Below are 18,944 nucleotides of genomic sequence, written 5' to 3'. Positions count from 1 at the left end.
AAATCAGCTAAGTTCGACCGGGCCGAACTTTTAATACCCTCCACCATTTTGAAGGATCTTGAATAAATTCAAGAAATCTGTCGAAAAATACCACTTAAATGAAATGAATGGGGCTATATGAAGACGTGGACGTGGGGCTATACGAAGACATGGACCTGCATAAAAAAATTTTTGTCATGGCCTGTAGTACTCATTACGAGCTTCAAACTTTAAATATGAAATTTGAAACAATTCCAGTGAAAATGCGGCTAAAACAACCAAAATAGCGAATATCGGGAGGTATCGTTATATGGGGTTATACGATATCGTGGACCAACATAGCCCATCTTCGAACTTGACCCGTCTTCACACAAAAGACCGATCTATTCAAACTTTTACCTTCCTATCTCTATTCGTTTGACTCTAGCATGATTACAACAGTCGGAGGGACGGACAGGATTTAATAGTCTAAGACTTTTACGCTGATCAAGAGTAAATATACTTTGTGAGGTCTAAAATTTTTATTACGATGAGTTACAAACGAAATGACGAACTTCATATACCCTCAATAATATGTATGGTGGAGGGTATAAAAAAGACTCACGGCTATATAGAAACAGTGGATTTTTAAGAATATTTTTTCAAGGACCTTCTGACAAAAAACACTGTAGCATAACCCAACTAACCAACCTGCGATCGCCATGTTCCCGATCCTCCATTCCACGTACACGACCCGAACACCTGTAAGCCGAACAACGATAGACCCAGTCTCGAAGTTCTCTCATTATAATTCGTGCTTATCTTCACGGACGGACGGACATACACAGCTAGATCGACTTAGCTCGGCGAGATAGGTAGATCCATATATAGTTTCCTATTTTGCGGACCAATATTTCGAGGTGGTACATAATTGTTGGCCCAAATAAATTTATAATACCCCCAACACATAGTGTTGTTGGGTATAAACATCGCAGGTTTACTTTTGCGCATCCTTATAGAATTCAACATCGAAGGCAATTCGCTATCGTACCTATTAAAACTATATTAACGCATTTCAACACTAGTAAATTAAAATTAAATATTTAAATCAATAAATGCTATTTTGGGCCCCAGGAAGGGAGAATTTTGCTCTTTTCATGCTAAAATGTGCACAGATTCCGAAAATTCTTAATCCGGAATTTTTTAAAAAATGAGGTTATTTTGCTATGTAAACTTTCAATCACCGATACACGTGTCGTCTAATTTCAACCTTCCGCCCCTTTCATAATAGGTTGGATTTCCTAGGACATTCTCCAGAACTTATTTTAAAATAAAAAGACCAACAATTTTGATTTTTTGGATTTTTCGAATTTTATTTTTCATTAAATTAGTATTTGTTTGTGTGTGTGTGTTTTATGTATAAAATATTGTTATTATTGTTTTAATTAACTGATTCAATAAAAAACAAAATCGATACAATTGATTAAACATTTGCAAAATAATAAATTATATAAATAATATTTTTTTAGGGAGAAAATAGATTAAGTAGAATAGAGAATTCGTTACAAAAAAGAAGTAGAAACGATAATTATATACAATTTGTTTTTCGAACATACACATTAATAATTATACACGCAAGCGTTTATTGTTTTAAATTATTGTTATTACTTTATACACACCTAAAATGTTTTTATTTCTTTGACTTAAATATTTTTTTTCATTTTATCTCAATATTTTAATTTAGATACACTAATATTTGCTGGCTATTGTACATACATATTTACACATTATTTTTGTTTGTTTTCGTTCATTTTTTGATTGGTTATTATCACTCAAATATTTGCTTAATGTTCTGTGAGTTTTAAATAAAATAGTGTTTTATTTTCAATGATTTTTTAAATAATTTACAATTTTTTGTTGTGGGATTTTGAAGGGTTTCTGTTTTCATCAAGGACATGAAGTCAACTCAAATCCTGTTTTATGGTTTTTTGTATTATTTATTTTTTTTTTTCAAAAGAATACTAAGCGCATGCGCATTTTGATTTGTTTCTGTAGTAATCAGGTAGTAAAAATTCCATTTAATTGTTTTTCCTACTTATAGCCTAGGTTTTTTGTTTTTCGTTTTTTAATTTTTTTTAATAATAGGCAACCACCAAAAATTGGACAGCTAACTAGAAAGGCGTTTTTTTTTTCGTTGAAAAAAATTCATTTGGCTCCTATCAATGCCTCCATGACTTGGGTACCAAATAATTTTTAATGCCATACAAGGTCCTGCCATACCAATGGACGCCATTTTGCATTTGAGCAGTACTCGTTGAGGGTATATAAGATTTTAGCATTGCCCACAAACGCATGGGAGCATAAGTCCAATGGGCCAATGATTGGCTATTTACCACAGCATAACAGGAGGCAGCCACAGAGTTGACCACAATTGTTCCCTCTTTTGTGAGAGGAGCCACAAAGCCTGTTTTCAATACCGCACGCAAATCAACAACTCGCTGTGGCCTCAGAACACCCGACTCATCGTGTACAAACACTTGATCGCCCTCCTCGACACGATCGGCAAAAACATATTCCGTTAAGGACTTTTCACGATTCCATATCATTATCAAATGGGCTGGGGTCACTGTGAGCACAGCGCCTCCCTCTGTGGTCATTTGCACAAATTCTTGGGATTCTTCCAGACTGCGATCCATAAAGAGTATAATTTCACTATATATTGGTTCGCCTTGTTCGTTGATGCTCAAAACACGATCTCCAATGCGTAAATCGGTCATGGTTTTGCGTTCTCCCGAAGCTGTCAGGGCGGTACTGTCTTTGGTGAAGCAACCACTGTCATGCGGGGTGTGAGAGGAATCTGTAATGGAAAGACAACAATTTCATAAGCATTGCAATTCAAGAGAAATAGTTTTTTTTTTAAATTTAAAAATGTTAATTTGTAGAAAGTGTTAATTATGGAGCACAGAGAAAATATTGGCACAAGCTCTCTCTCTCTCTCTCTCTTGAAGAGAGAAAATCAAATAAACCCCATTTTAAGGGTCCAGGAAGGGAGAATTCTACTCTTTTCATTCTATAAAGTGTTGTCTTTTAGAGGTACACCCATCTATTGAATGCCAACACTAGAGAAGACCTCTTCATAGAAGGAATTTAGGGAGTTATTCAGCCCTGCAGAAAACCCTTCTTCAATGGTTCTAATTGTGTGTCGAGAGAATTACGCTCAATGAAGGCACGGCACGGACCTGCTAATCTAATTTTAAGGCCCCAGGAAGAGAGAATTCTACTCCTTTCATTCTATAATGTGTTGTCTTTTAGAGGTACACCCATCTATTGAATGCCAACACTAGAGAAGACCTCTTCATAGATGGAATTTAGGGAGTTGTTCAGCCCTGCAGAAAACTGTTCTTCAATGGCTCTAATTGTGTGTCGAGAGAATTACGCTCAATGAAGGCACGGGGGCTGCATTTGCCTGGCCTAAATCTGCGGAAGGTGTATGTATCTTTTATATAGTGAAGTAACCTCTGTTCTCCTCTATACTTTTTATTTTCCTCCTTCCCACCTGCAGCTTTGACTTTAGTTTGTGGCTCTTTGACTCAACCAAGTCAAGTCGCAGTGTAAACTGTAAGCCTCAGCCCTAAAGCTAAGCCTCAGGATTTAACGAGCCAAAAAATAATCTCCTAACACGGCACGCTTGCTCTACTAATCCAGCAAGGGCTGGGCCTGCTAATCTAATTTGGCATTAATAATATCCTTTTTTGCAATCCTATTATGAGAGTCAAAAAGCCTTTAACAGTTGTTGCAAAAATTGCAATATCTTAGCCTCTTTGTGGTCTTCTCTTTTGTTAGCTATCTAGCTTAAAACTGAGCCGGATCGTGAACAACAACAAGGAAGAAGGAAAATAAAGATAACATTTAGGGTGTCGATTATCTTTCCCTCATGTCCTAAACCCATCTAACAAATGGCATATCGATATCAGTTTCAGTTTCTGTTTTTTTTTTCTGTTTTTTTTTTTTTTTTTTTTTTTTTGATCGTGTGTGTAACCATTTTTTTTTGTGTTGCGGCATCCCTCTTTTGGTAAACTGATCTTGTTTTCTCAAGAGATTAAGGATCTCGGCTTTGCCCATTCATTTGTGAACTCGAGCCAAAAACAAAACAGATTAACGTAATATTCATTACCCCCCGAACACATGGCCATGGGAATGCTGCAATTGTAATCCAGCCATCGAACCAGCCATGTTGGATGAGTGCATTCGATTACCTGCCCGACGAAAAACAAGACGAGAGTTTTAAGCCAATAGTAATACCTTGTATGGAAAATGAGAAAATGAGATTCTGTGGGTTTTGCAATTTATTTTTTATTTTTTTCGGGGCGGGGTGTTTTCTTATCCTTGTTATAAATCAAAATATTTTTAACATTCTGACATGGCATCTTGATATGGTCGAGAAAACACAAATGATCAGCCAAATAATTGGTTTTTGTTTGCAGGCCACCCATGTTATTGCACCATTTTTTTAAGATGTTCATAAATTTTCTTAAAAAAGCAAAATGGTAAGGTAATTTTCTAGTATTGGATTACCATTTTTGGCGTTACCATTCAAATCAAAACCAACAACGCCTCTCAACAAACAATTTCCCACCACAAGTAGACAGATAGATTATCTTTTATTAAATATATTAACCACATGGCCTACTGGCCTAATGGGTCGTCCAAAATTTTACACACAACACCAACAAATGCTGTCACATTACAATTCACCAGATTGCTGTAAAATATGTGATGGCCTGAAATTTGTATGCCAGATTCCATGGAAGCAGTATTGAGTAGATCATAAATTAATAAACCATTAAAGATGAAGGTGGAAGGAGAGGGGGTAATTTCATCTTACATTGACCACCAAATTAATAAAATATTACTAAAAACACCCAAACCAGTTAAACAGCCAATGACAGCCATTCAAACTCCGCGCCAATGAGATATTTTATGGCCACATATAGGCTTCCATAAGCCGTGGCATAGATTCACCAAAATTCCAGTTTTTGGATGAGTGAAAAAAAGACACGAAACAAAAAAACCTAAACGCCAACCTCAGCAATGATAAGAATGTAAACAGGACTACCCAACCTCATATATGTACACACAGACACAAAAGGGTCAAATGTCATTCAAGGACCACACATATTCAGTAGGTATTGATGTGACATAATTGTAGGCTATTGGTGGCGGCTTTGGACATTACATCAAAGAGATGCAACAATGGACATAAACAAAATTTTTTAGGTTAAATTGTGCCCTGGGATCCTTTTTTGTTGCCCAAAAGGATCAATATTTCAAGCAAGTGTCAAGTGATATCGGTTAAGTGTCACAATATTTTGTGTAATGGGAAATGGGTTTTGTCATTTGTCATAATGCCGTTGTGAAGTGTGAGCCGAAAAGGGATCATAAAAAAAATATTTGTTTGTTTTATTTTTCTAATTTGCTGCGGCCTTTGAAATATTATTCCTCGAAAAGAAGAAATATAGAAAATGGAAATGAATGAAAGGCTAACTGGGGATTTCGGACTATGTTTTTTTTTTTTTTTTTTTTTTTTTTTTTTTTTTGGTGGGGAAATAATTTCACAGATTTTGAGAGAGTAATCATAGGGTCTAGACCCACTGAGAACATTAGAAGGTTTTCTTTCAAAGAAGAACTTGTATAGAAGATCTGAACATTTTCTATGCACATACAGGGCGTGATGAAAAAAACTGCAACCAACTTCAGACTGCTGTCATTTCTAAGCCACTCGTCCGACAGCAGTTAAAATTATGCCAGTGACAGCTGATTATATTGTTTACAAGCGTACAAAAGTATTTTGGTGAGAATTTTCCAGAAAAAAGGTTATTCGAGATGGAATTCAAGCGTGATAGTGCGATTTCTTTTTATTTGACTGGAAAACCACAAGTGATTATCGTTAGAGCACTTAAGCATTTAAATGTGAATAAATCTTTTGTGTATCGGCAGTTAAAACAGCAACATCAGCGGAAATGATTCGAAATGTAAAGAAGCGACTTGATCGAAACCCGCCTCGCAGTGGCCGAAAAATGGCTCGTGAGCTGAACATATCGCAATATACCATTCGGCAAATATTGAAAAATAAGCTCGGGGTAAAGCCATTAAAATTTCAAAAAGTGCAAGAACTTACACCACAACTGAAAGAAAATAGATTCAAAAGAGCTAGCAGTTTGTAGAAAAGATCTTGTTTATTTGCCAAAGAGGTAAGCTGAAAATGTACACCTTCGGTTGGCCATCAGAACTCAAGCGCCGGCCACGGTGATGGTGTGGGCCGCCATAACAGCCGATGGTGGCATCAGAATAAATTTCGAATATTATCGCGAAAATATTCTGGAGGTTGAAAAGCCTTGGGCACGCAAAAAATTTGGCCCCAGACCTTGGACATTCCAACAGGACTCAGCACCATCGCACTCAGCACGCGCCACCCAAGAATGGTTTCAAAATGAGGTTCCTCGCTTCATTGCCAGCGCACAAGGCCACCAAAATCTCCGAATAGCAATTCGTTAGACTATTGTGTTTGGAGTATTTTGGAAAATTTGCGATCACCTCAAAATGTAAAAATTTTGGCGTTTGACTTTGTTGCAGTTTTTTATCTCACCTTGTATCTTGGGGAAGATGAGGTTTCTTTTAGCTCGTCTATGTATTAAAGGCAAATTTGTACAGAAGATTTGTCTAAGATTTGATCTATGTTTAAAATACCTTTAATTGAAAGGTAGATCTCCCAGGGCTCTCCCATACCTAGATGAAATTTCTCCTTTGTAAAAAAAAAATCTATATTAAAAGATCTAAAAGATCAATTTCTCTTAGTTTTTGTAAAACAACCAACCAATCAATGTCCATGTATTATTCAATTAATTCTTTTAAAAAATAGTTTCAATAATTATTTAGGACAACATTCGTGTCAAATAAGTTTTAAAAAATGCAAAATATAATGAAAAATACAATTTTTATTTTCTCTTAAATAACCTCTTTATATGATTATGCCCAGTTCTGCATTGGACTCTTTATAAAGGATTTGCATAACAATTAAAAGCTCTTAAGCATAAAACACCTCGTATAACCCTTCAAAATCTCTTGCTTTTCTTTTACTCGGGATTTTAGGAAATATTTTTTTTTCAATTTTCCCAGTGTATATCCACATAAATTACCCTGACTCCCAAAACCCTAACTTCCCAAGGCATCGCTACAATGGTGTCTGTCGACCCATCTGTATACCCCTCTGTCTGTCTTTCTGTCTGTCTGCCTTTAACAGTTTACATACAAGTTGTATGGACAAGTTTGTACTGTGAGAAGGATGTCGTGAGATTTTGCAAAACAACAATCTCAGGGATCTCACGAACTTGGAGCTATTTCTACCTTCGTTCGTTTTGTTGTATTTGGCGGGTGCAATTGGTGGTTAGTCGTTTGTTGTGTTTTCTTATTTTTTTTTTGTAGTATTTGGCATGTGATCAGCAACAAGATCAAGAGGTGTATGGCTGACTGGGCTGGTTGTATGGTTGTTAAAACAGGCTTTAAAATTAATTTCCAATGGGCTAGTTGCTTCTCTTTCTGCTGCTGCTCTTTCTTCTTTAAGCCAGTTTAAATTTTGGCCTTTTTTTTCTTTCTTCACAAAAGAAGATGCTGGCAAATGGTTAATGGTAATAATAATGATGATGATGATGGCTGGTTGGTTGCTGGATGGCTGGCTTGGTTTGTTGTTGTTGTTGTTCTTATATTTGTAGTCAATATATCTTCAGATGTTACCATTATTGTGGTTGTTGTTATTGTTTTTGTTGTGAACAACAACAAAAAACAGGTATTTTTAAACACATTGTTAATGAAGCATGTTGGATAAAATGGTTGTTTCTTTTATCATGTATTTGCCGGCCTATCGAACCCAAGAAGAGGAAGAAACCCCCAGGAGAAGAGGAAGGAGAAGAAGAAGAAGAATAGACGGTACCCAGCAACAAAAAGGCCCCCAATAACAAAGATATGATGCCGATACTTAAGCTGGGATTTTATACGTTGTTGTGTTTTGTTTCTTTAAAAAAAAAGTATTCCGGTTTTGTGGTTTGTTAACAACAACCACAATAATGGGAATAAAAAGAAGAAGAAGAACAAGAGAAAAAAAGCAACAAAAACAACATGAAACCTTAGGTTAACTTGCCGACCAAGTAAAAGTCATCAGGAGCCACATCGTGTATTACATGAATGCCTATGAAAGCGCATTTTAAGCTACAAGCTTAAGTGCCTGCCATAGCTACCATGGATGCTGTAGTTCTGTTCAACTCTTCATGGGTTATTTTCAGACTTCTTCTTTACTTCTTCGTCTTCTTCTTCGTCTGTGGAATTTGTGTCGTCTTCCTTGGCCAAGTTGAGAGGTTTCAAGTTTTGCCCTGCCATGAGAAACTCTTTGGGTGTCGCTTGATTTGACAGGCCCAAAGCTAAATATGTCAAAACACAAGATATTGCTATGATATTTCAGTGTTTCATATAAAAAGACGAAAACGAATAAAGAAACCCAAAGAAAAGTGTGTTTTCTTGTGTCACTTGGCAAGACAGCATTCATCTGGCCCAATGATGTTGGGTGATTTGAAACCATTGCTGAATGGTTGGCCGGCAGGCAGCATGTTGAAAAACTATCTAAGCATTTCTAATTGAATTTGATTTGCATGAAGCAAACACGTAAATCGTATTTACCGCTTATGGCCTAAGACCATCGGCCGGCTACGATCGGGGGCTACTTGGAATCTGCCAGGGTGTCTAAATACCCAGAATCACAACTTGTGAAAATTGATGTTAAATTATGCAAAATAATCGCTTTATAAGTGTCAATTCATGTAAAGAACAGGCAAATTAACACCGATTATGTGACCACAAAGTGACCAGGGCAAAGAAAGAGAAAGAAGCAAATGGTGCTAAATTTGACGCTCTTTTATTAACACTTTCAGGAACGAAGATATTCTTCAAGGGTTGTTTGTGTAAAATTGTATGTGTTTGTGTTGAAACTTACCAGATTTAACGGAGCAATGTATATGGGCCCTTGTCTCATAGTAGACCCAATCGAAACCGGCCTCCACAGCCAAACGGGCCAACATGCCGTATTTACTGCGATCACGATCTGAGGTTGTTATATCCACGGCCCTTCCTTCATAGTGCAGCGAATTGACATCAGGTAAATATTTCTCCTCTTCCCAACTCTCGGTGACACGTAGACGTACTCCAGGCCATTGATTCATTACCGAGATGGCCAGGGTGTTCAGCTTTTCTTTGCAGCGCTGAAAATGAAAAAATAATAATATTAAAATTATCTAAGGAAAATTAAAAAAAAAAACAAAAGACTTAAGACACAAACTTGGTACTTATGTCTTAAGTCTTTTAAAGAAAGTTCTTAAAAATTTAAAATAAACTTTTTACCTTAAGAAAGAAAAATTCCTTAAAAGTTAACCACATTCGGAAAACAAGCCCTTTCATATCGAATAAACCTTCCTACTTAATTTTATCTTATCGGCAGATATTTTTAGAAAAAAACCCTCTCAAAAACAAAAGACTTAGAACACAAACACTACATTCTACATATTTTTATTTTATTTTTGAATATTTCTATAGTTTTGTTACCCAATCAAAAAGAAATCAAAAAAAAAAAAATAAAATAAAAAACAATAAGCCTGCTTTTTTACGCCTATCAAATAACAATTTAACTATTTCACAACAAACAAACACCCATTGACAAAAGTCACTAGGCTGTGTGTGACAAATTCGTTGCTCTATGTTATAAAAATATGAAGAAGCCGAAGAAGAAGGAAAAAAATACCACAAAGCATAAAAATAGATTTAAAACCACATGAACCATTTCCCAACTGGCTATAAATGTATTTAAGTACATGTACGTGTGTGTTTGTGTTTTTGTGTCGGTGTCTTATCAATGCTACTTTGGCAAATTGATTTTTACGCCATCTCACCATGTAAGGGTTCACGGGGATGGACAACAAGGATGCTTGTTTGTACACACAGGGAAGAATCTGGTCTTTTAAAAATAGCGAATGACCTCAATGGCAATTTTTAGACACCAAGGCCGTTAATAATTGATTTTGTTGTGGTTGAAATGCAAAATATTTTCCAGGAAATTCTTTTTCGAGTGCCAGAGAAAATTAAGGTATAACTTGAAGAAATCTGATTTAAAATAGATAGAAATTAAGACTGTTTTGATGTAGCAAAAATGTTCTGAAATAGTTCGATATAAAATGATTTTCTTTTGAGTCTTGGCTATTTGGAAACAACAACATTTTAAAATAATTCTAAATAAATTTGAATTATTTTTGAACAAAGTTCAGAATACGTGAGAGAAAAACTTTCCTCCAAGAATGGCCTCTAGCAACTACATTTGTTTCTATAGCGTGAGATAGAAAATATTGCAACAATATCAAACGCCATAAATGTCGGAAATAGCATAACATTTTAGAATAAGTTTAGATTTATTCGAATTGGTCACCTTTGGCAAGAATTATGGCCTTCAAACGACCAATGAAACCGTCACACGCTGCCCGAATGTTGCTTTGCTGTATTTTGACCCATTCCCGACTAAGCTCTTGCTTGGGGGTGATCGACACTTTGGTATTTTTTAGTGCCTACCTTGATTTCCAAAATACTTCAGACACAATATGCCAACAGGCTGGTATCCGGAGATTTTGGTGGCCATTGAGCTCTGGAAATAAAGCGAGGAACCTAATTTTGTAACCATTCTTGGGTGAGTTCGATGATGCTGAGTCCTGTTGGAATGTCCAAGGTCAGCGACCAAACTGTTTGCGTGCCCAAAGCTTTCATACTCCTTTCAGAATATTTTCACGATGATAATAGGAATGTCCACTTCCTTAACGGTATCACGGTAATGAGCTTGTGGTTTTCCAGCCAAATATAAAGAAATCCCACTACCACGCTTGAATTCCATCACGAATAACTTTTTCTTTGGAAAATTCTCACCAAAATGCTTTTGAACGCTTGTAAACAATATTATAAGCTGTCACTGGAATAATTTTAGAAGCTGTCGGACGAGTGGCTTAGAAATGGCAGCAGTCTGAAGTTGGTTGCGGTTTTTTCATCTCACCCTGTATATTTAACATTCTACTTGAGAGGTTATAAATGGCTACAAAGAGTTTTTTTTTTCTTTCACCTGACTACTATACTACTCTCCTTTTGCTACAGATCCCAGTAATGATGATGCTCCTCTCTCTCTCTCTCTCTCTCTACTCCTCCCATGGCCTAATGCTCAGAACATGCAAACCCCTTCGTCTTTAAAAACAAAAAAAAAAACCTATTAAGATTTTTATGTTTGCCACTATTAAAACCCCCCAAACAACAACAACAAAACAATGTAATACCAAACATGTTGCCATTATGGTCATCATCATTAACTTGGCCATATGAGAATCTATGCAACTATGTAGTCTAAAAATAGTCAACTTCAATTTTCATGTACGTCTACAGAGGAGATCAGGCAAGTTAAATTGATGTTGTTGCTGTTCAATTTAATATCATTAAAAAAAAAACTTATTAAAGTTGGTTTTACTGCGCATGTGTGTATGTATCTGTATGGATGATGATGATGACAATCAAGGGTAATACAGGAAATCACAGGTACTTGTGCCCGTGCCATTAACATAAATGACATACCACCACAAAATGCCACACACATAGTTTGGTGAGAGAGAGAGAGAGCGAAAAAAGGACTTCAAGTGCGAGAGAGGGGTTGAAGGGTGTTAAAAAACATAAAACGATCGTGTTTTGTTTTGAAAACCTCTCTGGTTTCGATTATGGAGAAATTGAGAAATATTAATGGTTATGGGTGGAGGAGGAGGACAGAGGGAGGGGAGCGAGGTGAAAAGGGAGAAGTTTATCATCACCCCCTTAAGTGTTTTCATAGTCATAAACTCAAGGGTCACCAATGATGACATGTAAAGAGCTTAACACAAATTCATTACAGCAGTTTTGTGAGGCCTTCTCTCTTTTTTTATTTTTTTTTTTTTTTGAGAAGGCTAAGGGTGAAAGGGAGCAGAAGTTTACAATTAACCTGATTTTCGTTTTTGTTTCGTTTTTTCTTCTCTCTTTTGTTTTTGGAAATTAATACCAAAAAGGTGCCTTGATTTCTTCCGTTTTCATAAGTTTTCGCTTCCGTTAAAGCAACTCATTATCCTAAAGTCCAAAACAACAAAGGATCTAAAATATCTGATTACCTCTTAACCACTGATTAATTGACTGAATGACAGTATTCACTTTAGTAATTTAGGCTCGAAAGCAACCCCAAAGCAACGGCTGAGATTTAAGTTTATTGTTCTATAAACTGCAGGTGCTTTGCTACTCGTTCTGGGGCAGGGTATTTTGTAACCTGAGAGATGGAAATTATTTTTGTTATGCTTTTGTCCAATTTTGCCACAAACTTTACATTTAATGGCCACAGAATTTGACTAAATGCAAAACGATGACAAGAAAAATAAATAGAAAAAACCATAACATTTTTCTGGTGTTTGAGACAAGCATTTAATTTCAACACAAAGACCAATAAATGATTAACGTTTTTGTTTGTTTTATTTTTTATGGAGTAAAGCAACATCTCTTGTTTCGATTTTCTAAAGGAAAAGAATAATGGCAACATTGGGTCAAGAGCAAATAAATAAAACTTTATGAGAGGCCTAGCTATGAATCATTTGAATAATTGATCTTCAAGTCAAATAGAGCTCAATTCCTCGTTATGTACACAAAATCCATTGCGGAACGGGGACTTGTTTTCCTCTTTCTCCCCCGATCTGAAATATTTTTTGTTTAAAATTAAAAAAGAGCTTCTTTTTCCTACTCTTTGCCCATTATTTGTTTACTGACCATCAGGAAGCTTTGATGTCCATCATTGAATTCACTTGAAATAAGAAATGTTTATTTTTGTTTAGAATCATCAGATCAATGATTATTTCCTCTTGTGCTTGCTTGCTTTTCTCATCCTATTTCAATTATACGCTAAGAAAAACAAACAAAAACGGGCTTCTGTAGGAAAATTAATTTTAAACAATTTGCTTTTTATTCGAGGAGCATTATTGGTTTTTTGAGGCATAAACAATTCACAAATCGAAATTTTGCCAATGAGTCATAGGGGGGAGGGGAAGACATCACATTGACCATACTTTTTGTTAGAGCTTTACTTCTATTTTTTTTATTTTTCTTTTTTTCGTATGATGGAAAGGATTGAATATATTTCACATTTTTGCGAAAATTTTTTGAAAATGATATTCAATCCCTTTAATCATTTTTAGATTTTTGCAGGTTTTTTATTTATTTATTTTTTTTTTTTTTTGTAAATTTTTTTTTCACTCTCGATTTTCTCCAAACAAAAAAAATCCTGAGACATGTTGCTCTCATGTATCCTCCTCTATATGGATATTTGCTTGCCAAAAATAATTTATTTTGACATTTAATTGACATTTCAGCTTCTTGCTGATAAATATTTAATTATAAACTCCAAACAATAAACAAAACACAAAAGAAACAATGGGAAGCCACAAAGTCAGACATCAAACTTATCGCGACATCTACTTCAGGCTTCTTTCATAAAATTCACACAAATCCCAACTTAACGCCAGCTATTCGCTCTCCTCCTTCGCCCTCATCTGGCCTTCAAGATTCCCAAGTTTATTCGTTAATATATGATGTGATTGATACAAAACTGACACAAACGATGTCAAAAATGAGTATTTATCAACAAATTAAAATTGACAGCTTCACAAAGCTTATCTTCTTCAATTAAAAAAAATTGATATTTTCAGATTAGTCTCCCTCCCAACCGTTCCCTTTTGAATCACCCACAAAATTGGTGTCATATTCTAAAATGTTATGCTTTTTTGATTTTGGGTTTCAATTCTTTGGGTTAGAATTTTGAAACTTTTTGGGAGATTTTGAAATTCTTCAAAATGTATGCATTTGTGACCCGTTAGATTTTAACGATTGAATCGAACAACACTCAAGTTAAATGTTGTTAATAAATATCGAATTACTTTCAATTCCATGTTTAAATGTTATCCAAAATGTTTTGGATGATTTTAGAAGGCATTAGTGAGAGATGGAATTTTCCTTGGCAAGGTAAGGTTAAGAGGTAGTAAAATTCGGAACAACAAAGAGGAAAAGAAAAAGGGGTATTAAAGAGGAGGTGAAGCAGGGGTGGTGGGGGTGAAATGAGCGAGATGGGTTGGGAGAAATGTTACTCCTTTCCCAGGATTTGCTATGAAGAATACGATTAGGGGAATTGAAGGAGCCTTAAAATTATAAGAATTAAAGTAGGGTTTCATGAGGAAACCCTCTCAAAATCTGGGTTAGGGACATGTGCCGGGAAAAGACTTTGGTTCACATAAACCCAGGAAACGGAGAGATGAGTCCTCAAAATCTGTTAAATTTAAATCCTAAAATCAAAATTAATTAAACGTTTGCATCTATCTAATATTTTCAAACCCACTGGAAATAGACCCAGATTTGCTACTTTAATTTAGATCTCTTTAATAGAGAGGTTCATGAGAAACTTCATGGCAACAATTATACATCTTTTGGACTTTTCTAATGCTGTAAAATATAAAATATACACATTTATAATCCTTTGTCGGAAATTCCAAAACATAACTCTTCTCACAAAATATTTTCAAATATTTTTCTAATTTGCCTCACATGCCTGAAACTTTTCTTCCTAAAGGATACCATCCGACCGACCGTTCTTGTCCTTCAATCGCACAGTAATTCAAAACATAACCATTAAAACTACTCCTATTGTCACGTTAAACAAAACGTTTTGTCACTCAAAACTAAGATCCTTGTTTATGGCCTTGTCCTTGGCATTACAAGAGAGACATTCGAGGTCATTCGTTAAATGCAACGTTTGAATGTATTTCAATACTACTTTCTTTTACAGTTCTACAATTTCGAGTCGTGTGACTTTTAACCTTGACAAAAAAATTATGAGCTACCAGAAGAGAAAATTCCCTTCGGTAACCTTGATTTTAAAAGTGTCCTTTTGGTCTTTCGGAGTTAAGAATTTTGTTTTTTTTTTTTTTTTTTTTTAATATTTACTACAGGTTTATCACCATTAATGGGTCTTGTGATAATTTCAAGGATATATTTTTGCATTAAATGTAAGTCAATATCCAGCCACGCGCCGTACAGGGGCATATTTTTGTATTTTAGAGATCAAGGGCATGGTATGAAAATTGGAAGATTATTTTTTATGGTCCATGAGAGGTTATAAACATTTCGAAATTAAATTAAGATTTTGGCCCTGCAAAGATTTTTTTCGATTTGTTAAATTTTGGAACCTCAAAAACTCTTAACGTTTTTTTTTTTAAATTTCCAAGTTTCCTCCATCCCCCCATGCTTAGCTCCGTAACAAGTTCAATCACTCATCAACCACTGTAATGCCATTTTTTCATTTTATTATCTCCCATTTCCAACTACTCGAATGTAAACAAATACAAATAAATACCCATATTGTTTACTAATAAATGAAATGAAAAAAAATATTAACCCCATAAAGTTTAATGCCCCTCAATGAAAGAATAAATAAATACGACAGCAGACCTCTCACGAATCGAAAATGTGCCAACCAATCATTATGCTAAGGCTTTAGATAAAAAAAGCATTTTCTATATTATCTAATAGTCTTATCGGGCGCTGCAATCGATTAAGTTCAAGTGTTGTGATATTTATCTTGCAGTACCCTGGGATATATCTCAGCAATCAAAGATAAGATAAGGTGAGGTCGCTAAAAAATAAGTTGCAATTTTTTTACTTCTTCATTTTTTTCTAATGGGTCCAAGATTATGATTTTTGATCCATAATGGAGATATATCTCATTATTGGACCATAAAATAGACTCAGTTTTTTCAGGGAATTTTCTAAAACAATTTATTTTAACTTTTTGATTGGGCCACCTTGCTTCTTAATTTCAAAAAAAAATATGGTTTCAACTTACCCTTGTCATAACATGATCGACACCGGTTCCCTCTTCATCCTTAAAGATGATATCACGATTATTATTAAATTCCAATTTCTTGAATTTTGGCGAGTCTCGGCGTATGGCACCCTCGCTGACGCCCGATGCTCCCAGGGTCTGTTCCGACATGTTTGGCACATGCTGTTTGAACACCAAAGGTGTTAATTTTCTTCGACGACGTGGACCACCAATACCCCGACCGGGACCACAACCGGCGGCACACGAGAAGAGGCTGGCCACAAGCAATAGCATGCAAATGCGACGCAAGGTAAAATACGATGATGAGGATGCTGGCGTTGAAGATGCTGAACTTAATCCACAATTAACGTTTGGCAACCAATGAAAGGTTTTATTAAATTCCATATCGCTCATGCTGATGCTCTCGCTATGGCTGGTCTGGCTTGAGGTGTAACTGGGCGTTGCACACGAGGACAGGTGGTATTTCTTGTTGTTATTGGCACAAATGTGACATTTATCACAGGACATGTCGGTGGTACCTTCAATGCAGGGTACACGCTGTTCAAATTCCATTTTTGAGGATATTTTTGTTTTAATTTTTTTAAATATTTTTTTGACAAAATCACTCACTTTTCACAATCGGGTTTTTGTAATGGATTTTTTTCTTATCGATTATAAATTTAATTAACTTTCAAATCCATTATTTATTTTCCAATTTTTCAATGGCCATACATTTCATGTATTTTTTCATTTAATCGCACTATTTCTTTTGATAAAATTTCAATTTTTATTTTTTTGCAAATTTTAATTTTCGTTAATCTAACATGTCTTCTTAGTTCTATTCTATGCCACTAACACTCGCAGAACAACGACGGCGACGACTGCGACTCTGACTACCGTTGCGTTTGCTTATTGATTGACAAATGACACTAGGGTATGAGGGTGCTTTCGAGAACCCCGTTGGTGTACGCACAACACAGACAATTTTGTGCCTTTTTGCCGTGTGTTTATCCTACCGGTGGTGGTGGTGCTGTTGCTTCTGCTGCCGTTGGCTGCTATTGTTTATTGTCTGTGTATTAGCTGGCTGGCTGGCTAGCTGGCTCTATTACTGTTATCTTCCCAACATTTTGGCTTCAATCACACACACACACACACACAGACACATCTTCTCTCTACCTTTTACCATATTCCTTCAGTCGGTTATTGGCTTAAAACACTCTTTTGAGACTGAACACCTTACAGCACACACACACTCACAAATGCCATGCCATTGCAAATCTCTGCCTTCGAGTGAATCCCAACCCAAATTCACTCAATCCCACTCAAGCATTCATTCATTTTGATGATCATTCATTTTTGTTCAATGTTTCCAATCAATTGAGCCCTCATTGGATAAACCCAGAGAAATTCCAACTCAAGAGTGAATTGTGCTCATTTTGCTCAACTAGAAATGAATAGCTACCAACTCTCTCTGTTGATGATGTGATCATTGCTTTTGTTAGACAGAGACCACAAATCCTAATGATGCTCCTCTTAGTTGCTCAATGCTAAATTAGGCTATTACAAGTTGTTTGAGGTTGGTTGTAATGAATACCGTTATGTCCATAGCGCTTACGCCAAAACAAGCTATGTTTTACCAATTAGAATTCGGGTGCTTGTTTTTTGGGTCGGCAAAAAATACTCCGAGGAAATTGATGCCCAAGTATTTTCGAATATTCGGAAGTTTGTTGGTTTTAAGAGCGCCAAAGACGTATATTTTATTTCATTCCACTACGGAAATAACCTAAAACCTTGAAAAAGGGGCTAAATAGGAAATAAATGTGTGGGAAATATATTAAAGCTGGACCTGGAATTTGTAACAACGCTATAGCGCTCAAATTGTACAACAATTATTTAGGCAGTAAGGAAATATCAGACCCTTAGCATATAACTGTAGATGCTATTTTTTATTTAAATGGAATTTATTTGCTGGCAAACTACGCAATTCAAAAATATTCTCAAATATTTACAGATATTTAAGAAACAGGATTTGGGTCCTATGAGAACGTCAAACATCACATTACGAATAATTTTGTTAAAAAAGCTGCTAAGTTTAGTCGGCCGAACTTTTAATGCCATCCATTATTTGGAAGAAACTGGAAAATTTTGGGAGCTGTACGAAGACGTTGACCTGCATAAGTAATTTTCTACCATAGGCTGTATTATTGATTGCGAACTTTAAATACGAAATTCAAAAATTCCAGTAATTCAAAAATGCCGCTAATATTATCAAAATACCGAAACAAATGGAGGTACCTTTATATGGGGGTTATACGACGGGGTTATATATATATATATATATATATATATATATATATAGGGTCTGTATCATGTAGTACCCATCACGAACTTCAAATACAAAATTGGAAACAATTCCGGTGAATAATGCGGCTAAAATAATCAAAATACCGAATATCGGAAGGTACCGTTATATGAGAACTATACAAAAACGTGGCCCGAAATTACACATATGCAGCATTTTAACCCTCGATCTCAATTCATTCGAAAAAGATCGCGATTACAATAGAGATTCGTTTGAATTTGTAGCTGAAAACATCTAGATACCGATAATCAAGAAGAAGTGTTGGAAAAGAGGCATACCTACACGTGGGATCATATAACCCATTTATAGCGGATTTGGTCCATAGAGATCTAGGGTCTAAAACCCTAATTTGAGGCATGTTTTGCCAGTATCAAATGATATATACCCTCTCTAGCCATATGACTGAGGGTATAAAAACTCTAACAGACAATTGTTTACATGGCTTTTTGAAAGTAAATATACATGGTGAGATGTAGAAACTGCAACAAAGTCAAACGCCATAATTGTTACTTTTTTTTTTAATTTTATTGAATAAAAATAAAAAAATATCGGAAATAGCATCAAATTTTAGAATAAGTTCAGATTTGTTCGAATTGGTCACCTTTGGCACGAATTATGGCCTTC

At 35.5% G+C, this 18,944-nt stretch overlaps 1 protein-coding gene across 1 annotated transcript; it reads right to left on the bottom strand.

Moving 5' to 3' along the window:
* Nucleotides 1-1,366: 1,366 nt before the first annotated feature.
* Nucleotides 1,367-17,024, bottom strand: LOC101889971 (protein hedgehog). The gene is made up of 3 exons (XM_005179393.4): nucleotides 15,980-17,024; nucleotides 8,999-9,263; nucleotides 1,367-2,815 (listed from the first exon to the last, which is right to left on the bottom strand). The coding sequence occupies exons 1-3, from the start codon at nucleotides 16,529-16,531 to the stop codon at nucleotides 2,178-2,180; spliced, it is 1,455 nt and encodes a 484-aa protein (XP_005179450.2). The 5' UTR covers nucleotides 16,532-17,024; the 3' UTR covers nucleotides 1,367-2,177.
* Between the last annotated feature and the right edge of the window lie 1,920 nt (nucleotides 17,025-18,944).

Source organism: Musca domestica, unplaced genomic scaffold (genome assembly GCF_030504385.1).
Source record: "Musca domestica strain aabys unplaced genomic scaffold, Musca_domestica.polishedcontigs.V.1.1 1, whole genome shotgun sequence".
Classification (NCBI taxonomy): Eukaryota; Metazoa; Arthropoda; class Insecta; order Diptera; family Muscidae; genus Musca; species Musca domestica.
The sequence above is the reverse complement of the archived record's forward strand: the minus strand, read 5'-3'. Positions and strand labels throughout refer to the sequence as shown.